General features: G+C 40.1%; 1 protein-coding gene across 2 annotated transcripts in view; it reads left to right on the top strand.

Annotated features, from left to right (window-relative positions):
* The window catches only part of LOC142373232 (netrin receptor UNC5D-like), a 232,900-nt gene extending 223,135 nt beyond the window's left edge, over positions 1-9,765 (top strand). Inside the window, exons 16-18 of one of the 2 annotated variants that reach the window (XM_075456393.1) lie at positions 739-903; positions 1,144-1,322; positions 3,276-9,765. In XM_075456393.1, coding sequence (XP_075312508.1) covers positions 739-903; positions 1,144-1,322; positions 3,276-3,471 — 540 coding nt within the window. In that variant the 3' untranslated portion in view covers positions 3,472-9,765. Of the gene's footprint in view, positions 1-738; positions 904-1,140; positions 1,323-3,275 lie in introns of both variants that reach the window. The other variant, XM_075456392.1, reaches the window with a different exon arrangement.
* Positions 9,766-14,747: the final 4,982 nt, after the last annotated feature.

Below are 14,747 nucleotides of genomic sequence, written 5' to 3'. Positions count from 1 at the left end.
GTTCAAACTGTGTAAAGTGAGGCATCACTGTCCTAATTCCATAATCATATAACATATTTTTATCTAAAGAGTTCCATTTAATAAACTTCATAGCAGGAATGTGGACAGTGAAAAAAAAAAATGTAGATGAAGCTTTGTAATATTTATGTGGCTGGTGAAAACTTGCTTGATGAATATCACAAACTTAATGTAAGACATGCCTATCAAGTCTTGAATAAAGTGCTGTTACCATCATGCCTTGTGCCTACTGTACAAACCTGCCAGGGCAGTGTTATTAATTAGAAATGCTTGAGTTGGTCAGGTCTGGGTTCAGCAACATTATGTGCCAATGTCAGGATTCATTGGCTCAAATTATGGAAGAGTGGTTCAGGAAGTATGAGACATTATTTTCACACATGGATTGGCCTATGTCCAGACCTGACCATTGTGAATCTTTAAGAGTAGCTGGAGAAGAGTTTACCCACAGTACAGTTTGGCTCTCCCATCGTTCATTGGTTTTCGTGGTCTCCAGTAACTGCTGGTTTTCCTTCTGATGCTTAAAAACTTCTTGATTAGGTAACGTCATCGAATGGGTAACGAGGTCACTCATTCACTCTTAATTAAGCATGTGAACAGCAAAGTGGACGGTGAGGCAAGATTAAGAAAAACAAATGTCTTTAGCAGGGATTTAATGAGTTTGCTGTCTCCCTTCATCATGATGTTCACCCTGTCCGCCCTCTGTCTCTCCTCGCGCTGCAGGAGTTCTCCTTTTCTCAGGTGTGGGCCAGTAACCAGAATCCCCTGCAGTGTGCCTTCTCTTTGGAGCGATACAGCCACTCCTCGTCTCAGCTCTCCTGCAAAATCAGCATCCGACAGGTCACAGGAGAGGAGCAGATACTCCAAATCTATACGTCTGTAGTGGAGGTGAGTCACACTCATAAAAGGGCACAGCGTGTTGTCGGTGCATGTGCGGTTATATGGCCTGTTAATAGCTTATTTTATTACACTGAATAAGTCTTGATTTGATTTAAGAGTTTGGGTAATGAGCAGCTTTTCATTTATGGATTTCAAATTGTTTTGATGAGTCTTTGTCCTTCATGTTTGAGGGAGACTTTTTCAGCTCAAATATAGAAACTTTTTTCTTTCTTTCCTTCTTGCTAGCAGAATGAAAAGGGAGTGGTTCCCTTTTTCACTCAGTCGGACTGTACCGTCTCCTCTCAGACAGGGTCAAGGGCCTTTAAAATCCCCCTGTCCATCCGTCAGCGCATCAGCGCCACCTTCGACATCGCTAATGCCAACGGGAAGGACTGGCAGCTCCTGGCTCAAAAGCTCCACATAGACAGGTCTGAGTTATAGCACTAAATTTCGTCCCACCCTTTAGCTTCCATTTACATATTGCTGAGTCATCTTTGAATGAATGAGCTGACATATTTTGTTTTGAATAACAGAATAACGAATGGGAGGCAAAAAATGTTGCATGCATGTTTCTCCATGAATGTAAACACCATTCTCATTTTGAATACTGCTTTTAATCTGGAATTTTGGCAACGTGTCTGCCTTTATCTTCCATCTCCAACCAGCGCTGAGTTGCACGCTACACTGCTGATTTCATTATAGATCTGAAAACACATGCACAGAGACACGGATGGGGAGGAAAGTCTTACAGCCAACTTTTGCACAGTCAGAATACCGTAACTGCAGTCAAGATGTCGTGTTGTGCAGAAATCTGAAGGAAGGTCTCTGAGTGCTGACAGGCCAGCCTCTGGCAAGAAAATGTGTTCATGTTAGCACTTCTCATTAGCAACATCTCTGCATGTGCTCCATCTTTCAACCCCTGCTAAACTCTCCGGAGGTTGTGCCAGGTCGGTATTTGTGTAGGTGTAGGAGGATTTTAGTTATTTAGAGATGAAGCGGTCTTTATTTGTGCTTCAGAAAAAAAGTCAATAATCAAGTGCTTATACCCACGATGGTTTTTAGATCTGTGCAGTGAGCTCACAGACACTGACTGAGAGGATATTCTGTTTCTTGCCAGCTGGAGAAACATGAGAGGAAAAAGTCTCCCAAGAAACGATGACACTACGAAACTATGCGATTAAGGAATTTCACTTTCACCAAGTCTGAAAACAAAATGGGAAAGGATTTCAGAGCATTTTCAATCCAGCCAAGCACACCAAGAAGCATGTAATAGGAATGTCTCTACCTACTTAAGCTGATTTTTGTAATTATTTCTCTGAGTGTGTGGGAACATAATCACACAGAGCAGGGGAAAGTAGAATAGAAAGGAAAATAGAAGAGAAAGCAGCGTAAGATATGCCATTGCAACAAAACAGTGCCCTCTGTTGGACAGATGTTAAAACAACAGCAGACAGGGAAAATAAAGTTTACTTTCTTAGTTTTCTTGGATGATGATGTCAATTTGAAAACCCAAAACGCCCATCACACAGACAGGGAAGCCAGCTTGTTGCATGTTAACAGGCTCTGATTTGTCAGTTGAAATGAGCTACACAAATTGATTTTGTTGAAACCCTCGTGGAAAAAGCAATTTAGACATGAATCATTATTCTAACGCTTCTGTTTACATGTATGGGTTAGACTTTTGATATGTGTAAAAAAAAATTTATGGCATCATAAAGTAAACATGTTCAGGTGGCAGATTAGGTCTAATACAGATGTTGTAAGGATCATTCAAGAGGAACTGTGCTTTGCCTGGAAAGCAGACAAAAAAGAGAGTTTTGTCTCACTGAGTAGAGACAAAAAGTTGTTATTAAATTCTGAGCGTGTACCGTTCATCATCTGGAATTTCAATTCATTCTTCCTCTTTTACTGAACAATTTTAAACGAACGAACTAACGGGAGTGTACGGGAGCTGATGCCCCTATATATGGATAGACGCAGATCTAAATATCGTCCGAAGGACGCCGACTTTAACCAAACTGTTTTCGGTGAGTAGACGAATGTATTTTATGCCAGAAATAAGGTCCAGCTTTCAAAAAAACGAAAATCTCCTTTAACCCATCTAATTAGTAATAGAAGATTACTGAAGCACCCACTTCAGTAACACTTCAGGCTACCAGTGTCTGCTCCTTTGATTTTGACCATTGCTCAATGTCTTTCAATGTTTTATGAATTTGATGCTCACATAATAAGCTTTTGAAAAAAGACTTTACATTACCTTGCCTATTATAATGACAGCAAAGCAGCCACTTGACATTACTCAACCAATCCGCCGTTACCCATTGCTGTACAATGTGATCTATTATTAAAATATTTCATTTTCCTTGGCCCCCCCCCCCCAGGAACCTGTGCTACTTTGCATGTCAAGAGAGCCCATCCTCAGTGATTCTGAGCCTATGGGAAGCCCAGCACCAGGACTCTGGGGATCTGGACTCTCTGGCCAGTGCCCTTGAGGAAATCGGCAAAGTCCAGTCCCCCAGGGGAGCTGCCACTCTTGGTTGCAAGAAAGAGGAGTCTGAATTCACAAAACTTGGGTAGGGAAGGTCTACAGCAGATCAACTCATGATGAACTATTACTGCATGAACACTGATGATCAGGTGTACCGACTAACCTTTGGAAAAGGAGGAGAATGTTATTAAAATAACTCCTCTGCCAAACCCAATGGTCCATACAGACAAACAAAATCGAGATATGACCAAGAGATAAGTACTTGTGTTATAAGGGACTTACAACACATTTTGGAAGGGGATATCAGTACACCGCATACCCATCTTTGATTGAGAAATGTCCACCTCTAACATATCTTGAGACCAATTTGACCACCTGTATTCAGATTGTAGGTGTTGGTGTGCAGAAGACTCTCTGAGTAGGAATGACTGTTTTAAAGAGTCTACCAATCGGGTTGGTGTTGTGACCCTCCCAGTACAGTACTTTTCATCAAATAGTCCTCTGGGTTATCAAAATGTTCAGTGTAATAATGTCATTACAGTATTTTGTCATTAATTTTCTAGATCTCCTGATGCTTTGTTTCTTTTCTGAAATGTGTGTTTAATGTTTCTGGAGTTTGATTTTAAAAAAAAAAAAAAGAAAGGGAAAAACAGAAAGCAAGTAATTTTTCTGTCAGAACATTTTGTCCATCCCGTGAGGTCAGAAACAATAACCAATAGTGTCTGCAGTGATTAGTATGTAGGACTTAGGTCCATGTGCAGAAAAGATAACGTAATGATAATGTCAAATGGATAACAGTCGTTCTAAGAATCCGCTCCAAGCACATCATTAAAGCAAAGACTGCAGAGAAGAACCCATCTGATCTGGGCCTCATCTGGAAATGCAGCCAGAAGTCAACCAGTCAGCCACATGCCCTGATGTCAAGTAATCAACGTATGGTTAATTTGGAGAAAATTTAATGTTTCTGTGTGACATGTGACTTCATACCAAACAGACCCGGGGGAACATTACAAACCCTATAAATTGCTGGCACCAGTGAAGTGGTGTGTATCTTGAGGACCCCTTGGGGCTTTTTTTTTTTTAATTAAAAGTTTGACTTTTTATGTCTGGTTTGACTAGAGCTGCCTTTCTCCGATCGCTGGATCGTAATTTGGGGACACTTTGCCAGGCCCCGCTCCTCCTCCGATGTCATCTCAGCCGAGCCAGCGTCCACTTTAAATCCCCCCAGTCAGTTGCTCCGTATGCCCCCAAACTTAATAAAGTGATTTTGTGTTGAACTCTGTGTTGGTACTCTCTTTCCATCACTTCACTTAATTGAATTCTGAAACGGGACAACCTATATATGGTACAGGAGAGAAATCTCTTAGTCTTCAAACCTGTTTCAGGCAAGAGCCTTGAAACAGGCGAAATCCAATTATCACTCAAATGGAAAAGAACTATTCATGCAGTGTCTGCATTTGGATGGCATATCATTGAGATTATGACCATGTTGACATCGCATTGTGTAGGAGTTTAACTTCACCAAAAAAGACTTGATTAAGAGAGACACTCTCTTGTGAAAACTCTTCGTGAGTAAAGTCTACATGTACAATAGTCCATGCGCTATGAGTTGTGATCAATAAAGTTTATTTGAATGACTAGACTAAGTTTAAAATCTTTAGAATATTCTTTAAATGCCTAGGCCTGTCGATGGAGGGTAAATTCTCTCAGCAGTTTTGCCTGCACTCTGCACCCTCCAAAAAAAGAGTTAGCATGGTGAAATAATGCTGCCATCCTCCACAGGAGTACTTAATGATGCATTTTTGGGATTCACTTTCTCTCAGAGTTTGATGCAAAGACAACTCTTACGTGAGGCTGCTAGCTTACCGCAAAGTCTGGGTAGAGGAATCAACTACCCTGACTCTTGCCAGAAGAAACGAAATCTGCAGCCCTGCATATTTAATGTTCACGAATCAATGAAACTATGAGTAAAAACCATAGCTTGTTGTGGGGTTATGAACAGAACTATTTCTTATTTGTTGTCACGGTTTGTAGTCACATTCAATCTGGCCAAGAAGGATGCAGATTGATGCAGGCAAATTCTTGCTGATTTGTGCATTTATGGAAATATTCCAAGGATTTCAACCGCAAATGTATGCATTTAATTCAATAGATGTTGAAATCTGTTTTCAATAAGTCAGGACTGCTTAATGCAAATGATGCAAAGCTGTTGTCTATCAGCAAGTCATTCTGTGGCCTGCATGAGAACAGAAGAACAGCAACCCACAAAAATGTCACCGTGTTAAAAGGCCAAAGCTTGGCATATCTACACACTGGTGAACACTGACTTATCTGTGGTCATGTTGACTTAAAGCTCTTAAATTGCTTTTAGATCGTAAAATCCAAGCTTTTACGAAACAGGGGAGCTTTCTTTAAGTTTTACTATGGTCTTTTGGGGGGTCCTTTTCTCAAACCCCACCATTATCACTGCAAGAACCAGACATTAAAAACAGTTCCAGGGAGAAAATTCACTCCTAATAACTTCCCTGGTAGGTAGGCGGGACTTTTGAGATTACTCAGAACCTTGGGGCTTGCTGAGCTGAACATCACTGAGTATTTTATATCTGACTTTACGTCTCATTCATGTCATACGTAATTTCCATGATAGTTTTCAAAATCTATTAACTTTAAGTTGATTCGCAGGAATGGTTGTTGCTGTTTTTAAAGATAACATTTTACATCCATGCCCGTCTCGATCAGCTAAGACACAGCACGCATCGCAAGCTGCTGTGGTTAAGCGAGTTCAAGAACAAATTGATAGATGCGTCAATCATGTCATGACGGAATCATTAACCCTAATGAAAGGTTAATCAAATTGTTTTGCAGTGGTTGTGCTCAAAAGTACAAATGAAAACACTCACAACCTCAAAGAAATGTGTAACATTAACAGGTTTTGGGTGAATTCTTCATCCAGCTGCTCTGTGTTCTACTGTGGAGGCAGACAAACAGAGGCAGCAGTGATAGTGAGAACAAAGCAGTGACCAATGTATAAACCGATGAAATGTTATCCCCCTCATAGTTTCACAGTGGCTACGCTATAGGGCACTTGGAAAGACTTTCACAATCCACAGTGAGGAGTAACATAAACAGATTGGGAGTTATTAGAGTTGAAGCGAACTCACTCGTTCTACTCCCCTGTGTGAAGGCTGCTTCGACCAGCGCTGCCCCAACACCACTTATGCCAGGAGTAAAATAATCTTTTAGCCCCTTAAAAAGCAAGGAGTAAAACGAAGAGTTTTGAATACTTTTGGTTGAAATACGTCTTTGAGTGACCACTCAGTTGATCTAATTATTCATTACAGGAGTCTTATTTCCTTGGGTACTATTCGCTTTTTTTTAGCTCAGTATTGAAGTGCTTTTTATCTCTTCTTGAAGTACTGACCACACGCTTAAAACTTGGCCGTGTTATTTAAGATAGTTTTTTTTCCATCTCTCTGACTGAAAGCTATCTGGATGTACATAATATAACCTCCTGATGTCAGTAATAAGTCATTAACTTTACTGTTCAATCCACATTTGTTGAAGTGGGGTGTTTGGCAGGAACACCAGAGCAGTAGAAACCAGGTGACAAACACTGAAATATTTCAAGTCTTTTGTTGTGGTGTGCTTACAATTAAGACTAGTCACTCTTAATCTGTGTGTGCTGTCCAAGACAAACAAACTTTCAGCTTTCTCCCTACTGAATAAACTATATTACATAGGCTTTCTAAGAAAACTATTTTATTAGAAATTGACAAGAAAATGAAAAGACTGGAGTCAACCTTGCCCTGGTTTCCCTGAGGGAGCTCCTGCAGGGGCTCCAGGTGCAGTTTTGATTTTTCTAAAATTCCTCGCCGTTCAAGTGTGACACCTGATGGTTCCCTAAAGTTGTTGATTTTGCTTTTTGAAGTAGTTCAATCAGCCAAATCAGCTCAATAAAAATCCATTTAATGTCTGTGATTTGCCTAATAAAACTAAAACTGTTTGAATCTGTGACCATTATCAAGCAGTGACAGTAGTTACAGTGTAAAATGACAACAACTGGATTGTTCTCAAACTTGTCTCTTTTGTTTAGGATCAATTTCCCAGCAACACACAGAAATGAATTTGCAGCTGACATATTTGGATTGAATGGATTTGGATGAATGTTTCCCTTTTTGCCACCCGGAGGTACATCTTTCCCATCCAAGTGGCAGAGCTACTGTAATCTCCTGCAGAGCTGCAGTGTTGGCTAAAGCTACCAAAAGACAAATGATTACATTAGTTGTTCTCTAAAATGAAGAAAAAATTGTCTGAGTCAGAGGCTCCTGATCTATTGTCAAACACATATCATTGATGCGTTATCATTACCTGAGCTCCTAGAAAATGACTTGACCCATTATCCTGAAACTCAGGATGTGTCCTGCGACGGCTGCAAGCCCATGTGATGATAAAACTGGTGAATTTAGATAATTGGGCAAACTTTTTAACAGTATTTAAAGACGTATCTGTGCATCAGTCAGATCTCTTTGTATATGTAAGAGACAGGAAGCAACTTTCAAACACTTTCTTTGGCCAAGTATTGGAGTAAAACGAAAAGAAGTCGCACCAATGAGAACTCATAACGGACAAGAGAGGACTCAAAAATATTTGTGTTCACGTGAATTAATGTGGCAAGTAAAACCGAGAATTTTTCTTGGCTTTTCTTGTAGAAAGCAGTCAAACAGCGGCTTTGGCACTGTTCCTCCATCATAAATATTACCGAAAATTTCAAAACTAACAATAAAGTAAGACTGAAAGTATGTGAGTACAAGAAAGAGGGGAGTTTTTCTTGTCGACCTTCCCACTGAGCATTAGGGATGAGACAGTTGCAGTAGATGGATGGAGGCTGATAGTATACTGAGCAACCAATTCACCGCCTGGATTTAGAGACACAAATGTAAGACTTGATGGAAATGTTGATCTGTTAAGAAGGGAGCGGTGTGATTCTACTGGCACCAAATCCAACAGAAACAGCATTGATTTCCGCAGGAAAGTTGAATGTATTTCATAAAAGTCATCATTCAGTCATTATAGGAGCCTCACCTTGCTATGCAGACCTACAATAAGCAGTGACAATGTTCTGATTTATGCTACTGCTTAAAGATTTTATGGATACTGCTGAAGTCAATGATTACTTTGGACATTTGGATTTTGTTTCTAGCCAAAGGCATTGAAGCTTGTCCGACTTTTTGGCCTAAAGCTTGGACAACAAGGTGTTATGCTGCCAAATCCGACTCCAAAAACATTTTTCTGCTCCCTGGGTGTCCACAGAGTTCAGCATCACACTTGAACTCTGGATGTTTCTTACATTTACTGAACAACACATTTTCCCCAAATTGTGATTTCATTTTCATCTGCTTTGCTGCTTTAGTTCAGCCTCCCTCTTTCGTATATACGGTCATGTATACAAGATGAAAAACTATGCTGATAAGCTTTATAGTCACCTGTGTACAAACTGTGCCTCTTCTTCGTGTGGGTTTTGTGTCATCGGAGAGTGTGACTGGAATGTTTTTTTCTTACACAGAATATCAAAGAAAGTAATATGTGATATGCAAAGGTGCACAGTGTTCACCTTACTCACTGCAGAGGTGTTAACTGAGAACACTCAAGCATTTAAAGCTGTTATCGCTGATGCCAGGAACTTGCAGCGACAATGAGCTGACTGGAGATGATTTGGCCATCTGTCGCCTGAGGATGCTCAGCATGTCTGTCAGTGTCCTTTAAATAAACTCAGACTCAGAGAGCGCCTGTGAGTGAGTGTGTGCAGGAAAGTTGTGTGTAAACTTTAAAAAGCTTTGCTCCGTGTCTTTGAAGAATCCAGCCTACGGTGCTGCTCCTAATTCAGCTTATTCAGAGTGTGAGGTAATGGAGTTTCTGTTAGTTTTGTTTTGTTACCGTCTCTATGGTAAGATATGCATTGCTTTGAAAGAAAATAGAAAACAGCTTGAGTCGTATCAGTGTAAGAAAAGCTGAGAGTTGGTGAAGGTTTCATTCAAAACTTTATAACTTTCTTGTGGTTGTTTCTATTACTGCCGTTTTAATCTAATTTGCTCTTCTCTAAACTTTAATTTGATTTAATTCTTCAAAAGGTTACATTGACAATTATTATTGCAATTATGGGTGTTTAATTTGAAATGTTTGAATACAGTTTGTGTGCTGAACATTTGAATTAAGTGCTTCTGTATATGAATGTTGGAAATGTTTATCAGCCATACTGCTTATCACTGGTGATATTCTCTTAGGCCCCATTCTTTATTTATTTTCTTTTGTTTCTTTTCCAAAAAAAAATCCCTTTTGATGCTGTATATACTGTATTGTGTTTGAATAAATATGCAGTGAAAGTGTGTTTTTTCTTTCTTCATCTGTGATCCTCCTTTCATGAAATGTTTTGCAAACCCCGCTAACGGGTGTATCTGAGCATGGATTGTATACTCTGGCCAACTGTAAGAGGAAACTTGACATAAATCTTCCTTTCTCGTGTAATTTATGACAGGAATACTTGCTGCAGCCTCATAAATCTTCTTTTTGTGAGCTGAGGAACAAGACAGATAGTGTCCATTTTCACTACACAGCTCTGTGAGGTTACCTTGCACTCTGCTAAATGCTAATATCAAAGACTGAAATAGGGGCAGCGACATGCAGCGACATGCAGCTATAAAAGGAAACGCAGTGTATAAGGAAAAGACAGGGTTTGTACCATTCTAACAAACTGGAAAGTCAATATTTGGTCTAAGCACCTTTATTCGTCAACACAGCCTGAACCCTCTTGGACGAGCTTTCTGATTTCTTTAAGTAGTCTTCAGGAATAGTTCTCCAGGCTTCTTGAAGGACATCCCAAAGCTCTTCTTTGGATGTCGGCTGCCTTTAGTTCCATTCTCTGTCAACATGATCCCACACTGCTTCAATAATGTTGAGGTCTGGGCTCTGGGGAGGATTCATCCCTCCATTAGACCTGTTGCCACTGATTTTCAGTCCACTTCTTGTATAAAGTGGCTTGTCCCAGCCTTTTCTCCCTGTTTTCATTCCTTAAGAACGGCTTCTTGACAGCCACCCTTCCACGGATACCATTTTTGATGAGGCTTCAGCCAACAGTAGATGGATCAGCTCAAGGACCAAATGCATCTCTCAGATCAGGTCTTTGCTTGATTTTTTTCCCCCCTATTTTTTAGACATTAAATATTAAAACACTTTTTCAGATACTGTTCATCTTTCTGTAGATAAATGTTTAGGCCTGACACTTCTTCCCTTTTCCTCCACCTGTCCAGTTTCTGCTGGTAACGACGTGCCGCAAGGTAAATAAAATTGATTTGTCTGTTATGTGAAGACACAGCACTGGTTTATCCTTTGTGTTAGGTACCTTTTTATGCTTGAATGATTATAGGTCAGTCTAAGGTGACTTAACACAAGATAATAAATAAATAAAACACATACATTCCTGATATAAGTATAGTCAACCAAACACTAATTCACTGTAAATAAGAACATAGTTGAAATAGAATAACTCATTAAATTATGCAATTATGCCTTTAAAAAAAAAACAATCAAGTACAAACACATAGGGCAACCTGTACAAAAAAAATGACAGAAATTGGATGCAAGGAACTTTTTTCTAATGCCACACTCATTCATTTGATGAGAATTTTACTTTTTACTATTTTTTGTGACAAATAAGTTTTTTTCTTTTTCCCCACCTCTCATCTTTCTTTTAAATGAATGGGCATGGTAATCTCAGTTAGACAAGCAGCACCTGTTAAACCAGTTTGTGCAATTAGATCAGCTCTGTCAACTGATCCAGTCAATCTCCTACGCTGCTGCTTTGTCTGAAAAAACTTGTTCACACAACCGCTGGTCTTCATTTGAATGTTTATTCAATATTTTTTATTGAATGAGTTATATCAACTCATTAATATGTTTATACTTGCAGCATTTATTCATTTCAAAACCGTATCATTGCAGATGGCATATTTGTTTAGCATTTTGCACATTTATTTGTTATGGAATCAAATGGTATTTCATTTGACTAGATAATACTGCAAGATTGCAAGTCAGGAGTTCACCAAAGTAATTAGAATTCATATACAGAGGAGCAACAACAGTTCATGACAATTCATCTCGTAGTTGTTGAAATACTGAGTCTGAAGTGCACTCTTCTCTTTTTTTCTTCCTGCAAATCTTAAGAACTATATGTATAGTAACAGAAAATGTATTGAATAAAGAATTCTTAAACAAGCATATTGACCTGATGACATAAGAACAGTCAAATGTATGTTCATATTTATATTATATATATACACTGCAAACCATAAGTTCATAAACTCATGTCTCATCCTCCCATGACATTAATTTATAACTAAGTTTTAACCTTTATATCTCCACTCTCTTTATGTGGATATTAAGGCTGGATAATTGGACTGTTATCTCATTAATCTGTTGTAGCAGGTTAATTATGGAAAATTATGTGGGCTTTATGTAAAGCATCTTGGAGTTGTTAATGGATTGTCGGTTCACGGTACTGTAATGCTATTTTCATTAAATAAACTGTTTGAAGATTAAATACTATAATCATAGACCAAGTCATTTCCATTTCATAATAACTCATTCAATTTGCCACACGTGCATACCAAGTAATGAACTGTAATACTGTCAGATGGGGATAGTGGGATCAGAGTAAAGCTGAGAACTTTTGACACTTGAGTTCAGTGTATTTTAAATCTCTTAATTGCTCCGTGTCAGCATAATAAAGAAATAAGCGAAAACAATCAATTTTAACTAACATTTGTACAAACATTTGTCATAACATGATTTTGAATAATCCATCCGCATTATAAATAACACAATTACCTGTCCCTGTCTTGAATCTAAATTATATTCAACCAAACATCACGAGACGTCTGATGTAAATCATTTGAAGGGAAAACTCAAAAACCAGCCCAATCCAAACAGCAGATGGCGCTGTGTGCTGTTTTCTTATTAAAGGTCAGTTTGCCCCGGCATGTCTTAACATTCTCTACATGCGCATGTGCACACACACACACACACACACGGCAGGTTGTTTCCATGACATGAGGCAGCCTCACAAACTTGCATATGTGCCCCTTCACAGTGGGTCCAGTCAGGCCTGGCACTCAGCAGCCTGCTACACCCTGTCTGACAACGCCAAATGCCGCTCAACACCCACCCAGGAGTCTGCCTGTTCCTGCAAGGTTCTCAGTCCAGTTAATCTGCATGACACACAAGGGTTATTTTGTGCTTTCTGCTTGATGTGGATGGCATTAACAGTTTCTCACAGAAGGGCATGAATAGTTAATTTTTATCTATTTGAGTTTGGTATCTTCACTCAGCCATGCAGACCGTGTCCCAGCCGGATGTCATCAGTCCCAGGAAGGCAAACAGGCAGGCTGCAGGCTTTCCCAGCAGGCCTCTCTCTTCCCCTCCAGACGCGACACACACATCCCTGGCACAACTCGAGCCCTCTCACCCCTTCTAATAGGCCCCACCCCACTCGCCTCTGGACAACTGCTCTGACTCAAACGGATTAAAGATGACTCTCTTCTCTCACTTTCTTTTTTTTCACCCTCTCTCTCTCTCTCGACTTATTTCTTTCCATGCCGGATGAAAGGCCTCCCAGACACCCACTCCATGTGCATACCATTCAGGCCAGGACACACAGGAAGTCTATGTGCTGCATGGAGGAGAGAGAAGAGGGGTGGGGAGGTTGGGGGGTGGGAAGTGGTGGAGGAAAGAAGGAAGGGGGAGTGCTCAGCACAGAGGGAGAGGAGGAGGGGGGAGCGAGAGAAGAACTAAATGCAAGTCATGTGAAGCTCATGAGAACTAACCTACAAAAGATGGAATCTTGTTTTCCTTTCACCAACTCTTTACTGCTACGCTTTTTGTCTCTCAGTCTTCAGGTTCTAAAGCGTACATCTGTTCTTATCTGTTTATACAAAATCTTGGTTTTTGCTCTAAAAGAATATAATCTCGTTTAGAAGTTTTTTGTTGATAATTCTCAAAGTTAAGGTTAGTTATGTTGCCCCCAAACACTAATTGACTGAAGCAGTAAATCCTATTTGCACGGTTATGCTTTTGAGTTTGTTGTGCTGTAATTGTTGCATACAAACTCTGTTGACCTCTCTTTCCCATAAAGTTTTAATCTCGTAAAAGCCACTGACACGAGCAAGTTAAATGCCTTTCAGTTGTTTGGAAAATCTGTTTTTGTTTTTTTGCAAAAGCACCCTGCGATTTAGTTATGAGATTAGCTTCAGCCAAAATTTGCCATGGAACTGTGAATAATTGCATCACGTGGAATAGAGCACTCAGTGCATTTGTTACTTTTACGGTGTACATTGCTTCTGTGTGTGCGTGTGTAAGTGTGTGTGAGAGTGAGTGGGTGGGTGGGTGGGTGACTGCAGCCCCAGCTCGCAGGGAACGGCGTCACATCGCATGCTTTGAATTACTGTACATTTGCGGCTGGTAGACAGTCTGCTGCCAACTGTCTCTGAGTGGATCAGACAGCTAACATCAGCACTGTGGATTCAGCCACGAGTCCTCCTTTAATTCCCCCTCACTGTCTTTTTCCAGCATACTTTCTTTTTGCTGGATTTCTTTCACGACTCCTTCTGTCCTTTACACGCATACACTGCTCGATGCCTCTATTCTTAATCCCCTCCACTCACTAAAAGGTGTAAATTATTTATTCATGGCATTTTCCCTCCTAAATCACACAATCCGTACGACAGCATACAGACGCTGACACCCACACACATTCCTGTAGGCAGCTCACACAAACACACACATTTGTCTGTGTGTTTACACAGTTCACCAGGCAGCTAATCTTTTTGGCCCCGCTGACTGAAGTCTGTCTACTGTCGAAAAGTTCTTTTAAAAATGAAAAAAAAAAAAGTCAGCTGACTGATTAGACCACATCGGCACGTCACTGCCTTCAAGTGCCCAACCACAACGGTGGATAGTGCCCAGGTGCTGTCAGGGAAAGTACTGATGACATCACCACAAAGGTCTCAACAAAAGATAAGCATTCCAGTCTATCGTAATCCGCTGTGTTAATACACAGCCTTATTTAAACCAGATCAAACCAGTCAGGAGGCTTTTCTCTCACACCTCCGCTTACTCTGTGTCTTTAGTCTCTCACATGAGCCCCACTTTTAGAATTTTTTTCTGGCTCCCAAGCAAACATCTTCCCCTCAAAATGGGTGAGGAAGTGTTAACTGGTTTGACAATAAGACACTTGACAGTATATTTCCAGTATCTTTTGCCAGGAACTCCCACACCATTTGTCTTCTGCTTTTGTCAGATTATAGGAACTTGGCAT

The sequence above is a fragment of the Odontesthes bonariensis genome, chromosome 22 (assembly GCF_027942865.1).
Source record: "Odontesthes bonariensis isolate fOdoBon6 chromosome 22, fOdoBon6.hap1, whole genome shotgun sequence".
NCBI lineage: Eukaryota > Metazoa > Chordata > Actinopteri > Atheriniformes > Atherinopsidae > Odontesthes > Odontesthes bonariensis.
Note: the sequence above shows the minus strand (reverse complement) of the source record. Positions and strands in the feature narration are given on the sequence as shown.